Source organism: Sycon ciliatum, chromosome 1 (genome assembly GCF_964019385.1).
Source record: "Sycon ciliatum chromosome 1, ocSycCili1.1, whole genome shotgun sequence".
NCBI classification, from domain to species: Eukaryota; Metazoa; Porifera; class Calcarea; order Leucosolenida; family Sycettidae; genus Sycon; species Sycon ciliatum.
Window position 1 is genome coordinate 47011921 of NC_088643.1, and position 11129 is coordinate 47023049.

General features: G+C 47.8%; 2 protein-coding genes across 5 annotated transcripts in view; one reads left to right on the plus strand and one right to left on the minus strand.

Moving 5' to 3' along the window:
• The window catches only part of LOC135829287 (uncharacterized), a 33441-nt gene extending 24601 nt beyond the window's left edge, over positions 1-8840 (plus strand). The window contains exons 4-7 of one of the 3 annotated variants that reach the window (XM_065341693.1): positions 2102-2179; positions 6494-6610; positions 7065-7187; positions 8424-8840. In XM_065341693.1, coding sequence (XP_065197765.1) covers positions 2102-2179; positions 6494-6610; positions 7065-7187; positions 8424-8840 — 735 coding nt within the window. The remainder of the gene's footprint in view (positions 1-2101; positions 2180-6493; positions 6611-7064; positions 7188-8423) is intronic. The other 2 variants (XM_065341707.1, XM_065341700.1) reach the window with 2 other exon arrangements.
• Positions 8841-9231: 391 nt separating this feature from the next.
• The window catches only part of LOC135829308 (uncharacterized), a 15001-nt gene continuing 13103 nt past the window's right edge, over positions 9232-11129 (minus strand). For both annotated transcript variants that reach the window (XM_065341720.1, XM_065341714.1), the window contains one exon: positions 9232-10616. In XM_065341720.1, coding sequence (XP_065197792.1) covers positions 9707-10616 — 910 coding nt within the window. In that variant the 3' untranslated portion in view covers positions 9232-9706. The remainder of the gene's footprint in view (positions 10617-11129) is intronic.

Below are 11129 nucleotides of genomic sequence, written 5' to 3' on the forward strand. Positions count from 1 at the left end.
GACAGCAAGCTGTTTTGGCCATAAAGGCCTCATCAGTACAGCTACGAGCTAAATAGGCCGAGCTACCAGCCATGGCTAAAGGAAGCACATATATATATTCTAGGTGTCTATACCAAGGGTGGTCATATGGGCCGACAGGTCCACGATAAGGGTGGTTCTATACAGAGGGGTCCACACTGAGGGTGGTTCTATACAGAGGGGTCCACACTGAGGGTGGTTCTATACAGAGGGGTCCACACTGAGGGTGGTTCTATACAGAGGGGTCCACATTGAGGGTGGTTCTATACAGATGGGGGGGGGGGGGAGTCCACACTGAGGGTGGTTCTATACAGAGGGGTCCACACTGAGGGTGGTTCTATACAGAGGGGTCCACCAGTGGCGTGCACCGAGTCTTGAAAGGGAGGTTTCTTGAGTTGGAAATTTTTCTGTAGATATAGTTATGTATTTGTGCACATGCGCATCCCTCCAACATCCCGTCGGAGATAACCATGATAACGGCGAGGGCTAGGGAGGAGGGGGGGGGGGGGGACTCAAGATTAGGGGTGCAGGGCACCAATGAACACTGGTGCTGATGAGCAGGGGGGGGGGGGGACTCAAGATTAGGGGTGCAGGGCACCAATGAACACTGGTGCTGATGAGACGCGGGGCTCCGACTGCTATCATCAGATCATTCCGGCACAAACGCGTCTGAGAGGGAACCAGGTCCAGGGGTAGAAAGGACAGAAATAGGAGCAATGAGAAATGGAGGGAGGGGACGATTTTGCATGGAAATGTTGGTACATGTATAACCGGTAGCAGGATAAAATGGGTACGGGTTACCTTTTACATACCAGCACTTGAAAAAGTATTTGCAAAGAGGGTGCAAAAGTCGATGTACTCATATACATGTTTGTCATATTGAACAAGTAAAAGTTTGATAGGCCTAGCCGCCTAGGCTACACTACAGTCTATAACACTATGTCTATGGTACTTCACTAGTCCACTCCAGGCTTGTTCCTTTCATCAAAACACTGCTTACATTCGACGTATCTTTTCTTTCTGTTCTTATGACGAAGTTTTCAGCATGTATTGGCAATGTTCCACATGATTTCAATAAAGAGTTATGGACCTTGCTTCGATGGACGCTCGCGGAAGAAAAGCGAAGCCCTGCGTCCTTGATTCGCGGCCGGAGCAGCGCAAGTGGATCATGGATGCACATTTTTACGTCCTCCAGTCGACAACGTTTTTGACGAACATCTCTGCTGCGCACATGAGCGAGAACGAAAGGCTGTGGAGATCTTGATTTGAGTCAACAGTTTGGAAGGAAATATCGTCAATCATACCCTTGAACTGACTTGCATCGCGCAGGCTTGACTCAAATTTCGAGACAAAACGGATTTCTTGAATGTCATCGCCAATCCAGGAGCGAACCAGAGCTAGAGATCGATCTCTCTGTGGCTTCTCTCCACTGAAGAAAGAGAGAATAATGTATTTTGAACTGCATGCAAAGCAACTCTCTCTCACTTCGAAATAAGGACATAGTCACTGTACTGTAAGCTGCCCGTCGATCGACGTGTATGCAGGATAACCAATCCAGTAGGCACGCTTTTCCTTTGGCAAGATTGCCCGAAAAAAGGTGGTTTCCAGACACCAAAAAACTCATACGGTGCACGCGCCTGTCCACACTGAGGGTGGTTCTATACAGAGGGGTCCACACTGAGGGTGGTTCTATACAGAGGGGTGCACACTGAGGGTGGTTCTATACAGAGGGGTCCACACTGAGGGTGGTTCTATACAGAGGGGTCCACACTGAGGGTGGTTCTATACAGAGGGGTCCACACTGAGGGTGCCACGGTTCTATACAGAGGGGTCCACACTGAGGGTGGTTCTATACAGAGGGGTCCACAATGAGGGTGGTTCTATACAGAGGGGTCCACACTGAGGGTGGTTCCATACAGAGGGGTCCACAATGAGGGTGGCTGTATAGTACATGTATACCAGTAGATTGTCCGCCTTTTGCTACTAGGCAAATCCGTGTGCCCTGCTTCAACAGACCTCTACAGCAGGGTCTGGCCGTAACAGCTACTAACTGATTTCCTTTGTTCCTTGCACCGCACGGCAGGTGGTGGACCTACTCATTGCCTTCTATCGGGTGATGACAACAGCCATCCAGTGGCATATGCCGCCGGCCTTATATGGGGTAAGGCGACGTGATGCTAGATTGAGTTGTTCCTAATTCCTATATATGGGCGTGTAAAGTACACGCATCCATTAGCAGACGGTGCTCACACTGGTCACAGGTAAACAGTCATGACGATGACGTGGCCAACCCGCGGCGGCCAGCTCTGCTGTAAGAACTCAAAGAATCGAATGTGTCACTTCAGACCTCTCCGGTGTCATCACAATGCATAGCAATGGCGCGTGGTAGTCGGGGATGGTCAACATTTAGTTTCTCGGAGCCACTCTGGCACTTTCCTGTCCAGCATGCATAGACCTCAGTCAGACAACTCAGCTACCGTTTTATCCCCAATAAAGTACAGTCCTTTTTTTTCAAAGGTGGTCTGCCTTGTACTAGTAAAGGAGACTGTACTTTTATTGATTTTGGCAAGATTGATCGCCTGCCGTGGGCGTAAGGGTTGGTTCACATATCGCCGGTACGCGCCGGGAGTCACCGGGAGTGGGCCTCTTGCAACCTCTCCCGGCGCATTGCGATTGTGTGAACCAGTGCAGTCGTAACAAAATCATACGGTAAAATATCGCAAGGGACCGCCGGCAAAGTTGGACAGTGCCCAACTCTTGCGATCTGCCCGGCACCGATCCCGTACAAATTTGACCAAAAGTGGTTTGTGAACTGTTCGCGCCGGTGCCGGGAGCCAGACTTTGTCAAAATTCCAAACCAAGACTCATCCTAAATTTTCCTAAATTGAAGCTAAAGATGAGGTCCGTTCGCCATTCTTGTAGTCTTTTCAAGGTGGCAAATTAAGTCGGCATACCAACCCGTCCTTCTCGGATGATCTGCTTGACTGATGTGCAACTTATGAGACGAATACAATTGAAATAAATAAAAATACGAAGGATACATAGACAAGTTCGTGTGACTTCATCAACGTTTGAACGCATAATTTCGACACCACCGCTTACTAGACTGCAATAAAAAAGGTGTAGAAGTAGTTTCATGATCTCCAGTAAAAGGTAGCACCGAGTGGCCATCACCGAAAGACCTTGAACAACCGAAGAAACAAAGAATTTAGGCTTCAATTGGCAAACCTGTCGTAGCATTTGGGCACATTCTGTACTACTTTGTAGTAGATTTGGTACTCAAACCGTATGCGCAACGGATCGGGAGCTGGCTCACCGCCGATGTCTTGCGATGTCTTGCGGCGCCGATTTTGCTTATAGGAACCAACCCTAAACGAGAGAGCTTGAAAGCTCAGGGCCCTCACTATGCTTTTTTTTTGCGTCGGTCACCACTGCATGTTGTTCGAACTGATGGAACAGTTTTTGCAATACAATGATAAAAATAAAAATCCACCCACCCTCCCCATTTTTCTGAAATTCCGGCAGGACAATCATGAAGTACATGTATTCCCTGGCTTGGCCTAACATGGGATTCGAACCCGCACTATCGCCCTGCATGCATCTCCCCGATACACTTCACATACATACACATTCTTCCAAGCAATTAGTTGCTTCGCGTTATGATCTTGCAGTTGAAAGCCCTATTTGAATAAGGTGGCCAGCTGTCTTTTACAATAATATATTATTATAAAAATAAAAATCTGCTTGCCCTCCCCATTTTTTCTGAAAAAGGACTATCATTAAGTATATTCTTTGACTTGGTCTAACATGGGATTCGAACCCGCGCTATCACCCTGCATGCATTCCCCAGATGCACTTCACATACATACACATTCTTCCAAGCTGCTTCACGTTATGACTTTGCAGTTGAAAGCCCTCTTTGAATAAGGTGGCCAGCTGTCTTTTACAATGATACAAATATCAATCCGCCCTCCCTCCCCATTTTTTCTTGAAAAAAAGACGATCATGAAGTATATTCATTGGCTTGGCCTAACATGGGATTTGAACCCGCACTATCGCCCTGCATGCATTCCTCCGATACATTTCGCATACATACACATTCTTCCAAGTTGCTTCACGTTATGATCTTGCTGTTGAAAGCCCTGTTTGAATAAGGTGGCCAGCTGTCTTTGATGGTACGGTACGGGACATGTACGGGATAGCGCCAGGCATGCCGATGCTGTCCTTGATGGTACGGTACGGGACATGTACGGGATAGCGCCAGGCATGCCCGACGACACAACAAACAATTACCGAATTAAAGTGGTGTGGACCCTGGCTAGCGGCAGACGTTACTCAAGTAACTTAAGATGCAACCACACTACTTACAAAATCAAGTACATGTTTGCGTTCAGCTTTTCGATAACGCAAAGTTGCATCCACACTGTCATTTCATGCGTACGTTTTGTCCACGTTTCTGGGTCCCAGAAAATATAGCGCTGTGAAAATTTATGTATTACATGTACCGTAAAGTCGCGGATAAAAGCCGGCCTTATAAGCACATAAGCCGCTTTCTGCATCAGGCTTTAATGCAAACCATGCTTATATGCACCACTGATAATTTTGCCACGCGTAGATCTACCACTGACTACCGGTATGGCGGCAGTTTTACTATGCCTTGTTCTTAGCGCATGCACTCTTGACCTACCCGATCCGCGCTGCGGCATAGAAGCCAGGCTTATATGCATTTGACCCGTTTGATTTTCAGGCTTCTATCCGCGATGTGCGTGTACGCAAACCCGGCTTATATCCGCGACTTTACGGTACTTCGAAGTAGTAGTTTGAAAAAGAGTCGCAAGCGCCTTGACATACACGTTCAATGCCTCGGTCATCTCCTTCTCTCAGATGGTCCGCTCCAGGCTGTCATCTGGCCCTGCTTCGTCTTCTAAGTTCTGGTACGCTGCCCCAAGCTGCATGAGCTTCTCAGTTCGAGATCATCAACGAAATACAATGATTATGTACATGTACATGTAGTTGCGCAGAATGTCGGAAACTTACAACAGCAGGCAACAGGAGTGTCCGGAAAATATACTGAAAGCAAAGCCCTGGCACATGAAATCTCAAATACTACAAACTGATAAGGAAGCCGTCTACTACCGACATAGTGTAAGCCTCAACAGGAAATATCTGCCCGTATGAAGAACCGAGCGAAACGCAAGGAAAAGGCGAACAGTTGCTTTCTACAGGGGTACCCGGTTTGCTGAAAAGAAACGCAGTGCGTTTCGCGTTTCACACGCGTTTCCTTGACGACATAAGCAAAACGGTTGTGTTTACGCAGTTTTGTACCTACAGTCCATTCAGAAAAAGATGGACTTCTAGCTTTTGGCCATAAATGGGTCAAACTTTGAGTTTTTTTAGAATTTTTTTCTGCAATCCCCTATGGAATCCTCTTCCAATTATGTTTCTGAAGTTTTTTGTCCAAAAAGCAAGCCATAACAAGAATAGGATTTCGGCCAGGTTTTGCCCCAAAAGCACTGAATTGGGAAAAACTATAAAAATCCAGGCCGTGTGACCCCGCCTGCAACAGTGCATTGTGCGGTTCGAACCCCAGTTCAGGTACCCTTTTTGGACCCTTTTTCAAATTTCAAATTTTGCAGTACTGCACTGTGTACGATGAAATCACGAAAAATCGCCAAATACGGGAGCTCGCCAGAGCCAGGGCCCATCTTTTTATGAATGGACTGTAGTGTGGCTGCAGCCTAACGTCTTTTGCATAGCTACAGGAATAATGCTACTTTACAGCTGCGGATGCCTATGATACCACTCCAGCTAGGGTACCAGGCAGTGTAGAAACGCACAAAGAGGATTATTGGGTAAGCCTGTGTTTACATGAGGCATTTCAACCCGGGTTGAGTTCGACCCGGGTCAGATTTCAACCCGCCATGTACACAAAATGAGTGGTGCGTTTACATGGCGCATTGCGCTTGACCCGGGGCGAGAAATCATACTAACGTACTACTTAACGTACTACTTCTGTGCGTATCTCTCGCCAGGTTTGAACAGCAGCGCACAGGCAAATTTCGCGCGAAAGTATTCACGTCACCATAGAGGACTCTAGAAGTGGACTTTTGGCGGCATATCAGTATTTGACCCGGGCCAACTGTCTTCATGTAAACGTTCACCTATTTTGTCTATCGTACAGACTTTCAACCTGGACTGAACTCGACCCGGGTTGAAAATTCTCATGTAAACACAGCCTAAGAAATATGAAGCAAGGTGGACCCAGGTGCATGTACCCCAGTAATGCATATCGCATTATTCTAGCATGTACTACTATTGGAGATGTGTACTTTTATATTTTTTATCTACGCTCAACATGTATTTCTATTGGAGACGTACCAGTATTGGAGAGGTGTACGTTTATTGGGGGAAATACTGTTTTTTTTTAACTAGTACCATGTTGGATGTGATTGGTGGTGTGCTTGTTGCAATCCAGGACTTCATCCAATCCTATCACACAGAGCAGATCCTGGAAGGATGGAGACAGTACGAGTTGTACCAGCATGCATCACAGCCAGCTGCACGCCGAATATGGGGCCCGGACACCGAGCAAGTAAGTCGGTCGTGTTTCTGATGATGAGGAAATGGCTCATAGGACTAGTACTAGTGTAGCTTGAGTGCTCGGATTGAAGGGCGCATAGTGCCCCAGGTGCATGCCTCTTGCTCCGAATACCCCCCCCCCCTGCCACCTCAGTCTTGCCCATACCCCAGACAATGCACTGGCTGCTCAGTGACATAATGCTATCCACAGGTGGGTGTAGAAATTGTTAACAAGAGTATGTACCCCCCCCCCCCCCTCCCTCCTCCAGTCGAGAGTTTTCAACTCTGCACAAGTGAATATTATGGGGTAGGCTGACAGCGAAAGTGCACGTCACGCAGCGCAATGCTCCCGTTGTACATGTCTTGTGGGTGGGTTTAGTAGGCAATGGAGTAGTAATAATAGCACTCCCTGACTGAAAGCCAACTTTCCCCTGGCTGTTTGTGCACATTGCCATCCAAATCATTAGATGAAAGGTTATCAGTGGTTGGTCAGCTCCTTCATGAAAGCACTCCTCCGCTCGCCGTGTCAATCCAAGCACCTGGAGTACAGAATGGACGGCACTCTGAGAGCCATTGGCAAATGGGTTGAGGTAGGGAACTCAATTTTGACACTGAACGCTATGCGCGCCGTGCACGGTGGCGCATGGCGCATTATTTCTCCTGGTGCTAGTTCTCCCGTGCTGCCGTCATCAACGGTTACTGTCATAGTGCTATGTTCTGTGAGAATCCTCGCTATGCAGCACTGGTTACGTAAATCTGGACCTCTAGTCTTCTGTCCCACGGCCACGCTGAAATCCACGTTTTCACGCTTCGTAGAACACCACCGTTTGAATTTTGACGAAATTCTATTTGAGATGCGAGGACGTAATATATAGAAGTCACAAGTCCACACAACTAACCATGAAGGGCTGTCATCCCTCTTATTTTATCTCCATATGTGATACTGTAATGTTGTACAATAATTATGTGAGTATTCAGAAAAGCTAGTACATGTACTGATACGGGCTATAGTACTCTGCATGCATTTCTAAGGGCTATAGTACTCTGCATGCATTTCTAAGGGCTATAGTACTCTGCATGCATTTCTAAGGGCTATTACTCTGCATGCATTTCTAAGGGCTATAGTACTCTGCATGCATTTCTAAGGGGTATAGTACTCTGCATGCATTTCTAAGGGCTATAGTACTCTGCATGCATTTCTAAGGGCTATAGTACTCTGCATGCATTTCTAAGGGCTATAGTACTCTGCATGCATTTCTAAGGGGTATAGTACTCTGCATGCATTTCTAAGGGCTATAGTACTCTGCATGCATTTCTACGGGGTCGTCGCACAAGATTTTTGTCGTCCCTGAAACGAACATCGTTCATTTCGTACTCAGACCCTCACCTCCCTCTGAAATAAGCGCAGCTTGCTATGCTGGACGACGAAAATCGCATGCATGTACGGTGTACAGTGTCGGTCGACTTGCAACTTGGACTACCCCCCCCCCCCCCCCCCCATGAATGATGTTTGTTTCACGGACGACGAAAAACTTTTGTGACGACCCCTAATGCAGTATTTTGACGGTTGTAATTATGAGAATGCGATGGTTATAGTTATATGTATAGGGATATTTAATTTTAAAGAATGCAGAGTTACAATAACCATCACCGAGTGATACAATGTCATCTTGAAATGAATCACATCTGAGGAAGCTCCCCCCCCCCCCCCGCCCCTCACACAAACACACAGGCGTTATAGCAGGCATGTGTGCACACTTGCCATTGCATGGCCGCGGTGACTTACAACCCTGCTGTTTGCACACACTATCTGTTCAACATCCCAGGGCCAGACTGAGTATCCCGTGTACTCGATGGGCGTTGACTCAGTATTTGCGGAACGACTATATGACGAGGAGTGTGCTACAGCTGTCAAGACGGCACGAGCAGCCAGCAAGGGACGTGTTGGACCAGGCGTGTTCATGGCAACGTCAATGGCAGAGCAGAGTGACGGTGCATCTGCTGCTGCAGCTGCTCCTGCTGTTGCTGCTACCAAAAAGCAGCAGCTTCAGAGGCATCAGCAGCGACCACAGTTGGATGTGTCTCTGGATCAGTTCATCGCAGAAGTGTGCAGTGATTTGCACACGATTGGTGTTCACGTCAAGCACGATGTGCTGCTTGACCTGGCTATAACCTCCAAGGCGTATCATCGTAGCACATTGGTGAATCTGGTGTTGGACCACATGAACAATACCTATTATTAGGCTATTATTGCTAGTCAATGCATGCGGCGCAGAAGGCAAAACTCTACATCGATTGTAATCAACGGCAACCATCCAGCCATGGCCATGCCATGCCAAGGCACGGCACGTCGTCCAGAAGCTAAGCAAACAAGTACATGCAGCACAGTCCAATCGGATTGAGTGAGTGAGCATGAATCGTTTGCCGATGAAAGCAGCCAGGAAGAAGACTTCCGAGACTTAGGCCGATGACTCCGGCAAAGTGCAGTTCTACGTACGCCTACTTGCCTATTTTTACCGGTCACTTGGCACTGCTTGCATTACAGTATTCCTAATACACAACCAGTGCATTAGGAATACGGCTGCAACCAGTGGTGATTGGTGTCACCGCAGCTATGTTGTAGTCATTCTCAGGTCCATGCAGTTCAGCATTCAAATTAATTTTGACTTGAAGCGTACTTTGAACAATGGAAAAGAGGTCCATGCACATGTAAACAACTCAATATTATGCATTCTTGCTTTCGATATGCTACTTCAAGTATGTCTTCTACAGTTGAAGTTCTACTGCATTACAAATCACCGTGGCCATTATTATAATAATTATGTACTTATAATCTTAGGACAGCTGGCTGGCTGTGGCTGGATGTATTGGTAGACACGGATGTCGCATGGCCAATTGGTTACCTCAAGTTGTGCTTGTTAATGTTACCTTCATCGCGGCCCGGTTTTAATTAATTTATACTAGTACTAGTACCCTATCAGTTATTCATTATCTCCTGGCATGTCAGACCAGCTTGCTGTCTGTACAGCATTGGGTCATAGTAATTACATAGAGATGAGCTCTATATCTACAGCAGTCATCACCAGAGCATCAAGTAGCAATAGAGCCGTTACAGACCATAAGACCACACGTCTTGAACATCTAGGTAAATGTCCGATTGCATCTGTCCGTTAGCGGCCGCCGGCTGAACGTCGCTTGGCAAACCATGAGATGCTGTAGTCACCGTCTGCTCCTTGGCTGCAGATTCGAGTGCAGTGCGAGCCTCGGCAGGCTCTAATGCTACCTGTGAGCTACCGATACACTCTGTCGGCGGCACACAGACACAGATACTGGTGTGCAAAGAGGCTTCACTGGACTGCTGCTGTGGGACTGGATATTGAGTTAGTGGCATGTGCTTTGAAAGGGACGGAGCAACCAACGAGGGTGCTGCAGCCGTGTTCCTTCCTTCCTTGGCTTGCTCCCCACCGGTGGAGGCTGTAAGCAACTCTTGAACAGAAGTTTGCAGTGCATCCAACGGCAGGTACCCGTGCTGATCAAGTTTCCCTGCACCCCCATCTGAGTTCGCGGGTAGAGGCTGCTGCTGCCCCGGCGGCGACAGGAGAGCCGTTGAAGCTTTCTTGCGGGCGCGTCGATGTGCGGGCACCGGCAGTGCAAGATAGCCGCCACTGTCGCTGTGACCGGTGTCCATGGTGCTGGCGCTTGTGTCACTCCGCATGCCGTAGCCACTGTCTGTAGATGCGCTCGTGTCCACTCCAGAATAGCCGCCAGTGCTGACGTCACTGCTCGTCATCAGTGATGAGCCGCCACTGATGTAGGCATTGTCATCGCCACTGTCCGGCCTGCTGGTATAGGCGAGAGCCGAAAACGAGAATGTCGGTGGCTCGCCGCTGCTTGGAACCTCCCCTCCATCAACTTGGTCGTACAGGCAGTCGGGAAGGTGCGTCAAGCAGTCCACCAGCTCAGAGAACGAAGGACGTTCCTCCGGTCTTTCTGTCCAGCAGCTCTTCATTACTGTGTACCTAAGCAGCAGTGCATGCATGTATGCGTGGCAGGAGAAATGAGACCCTTGGCACGGTCATCGGTGCATTTAAGCCAGATTGTCAGCGGTGACACACAACCGTGCGCTCCAACAAGTAAGATGACCACGGTAGCATGCAAAACGCCACATATGCTGGAACGCCCAAGATTAAGACACAACTTGTGACACTTCTCATAGTTCCGGCAGATACTAGTACTGGGACTAGACGTGTGATCGGGATGATCAACATGGCTCGATTTCTGTCATATATTTTGTGCCGTCTTTCGACCCTAAAATTTATAATTTTTGCTAAATGCCTTCGCTGTGAACAAAAAAATTGTTTGTATAATCCTCTTTCACTTGGGTGTGCTGGAAGTGGTAAGGCTGTGAATGGTATGTCAATCTACACCATACTGTTCATGTAGATCGTGAGTATTTTTTAAAGGGGAAGTTAAGCCTAAAATTAAATTTCACCAGTTGCAGTCTTGGGGGTGCTGAGGCGAATGGTCTTGGT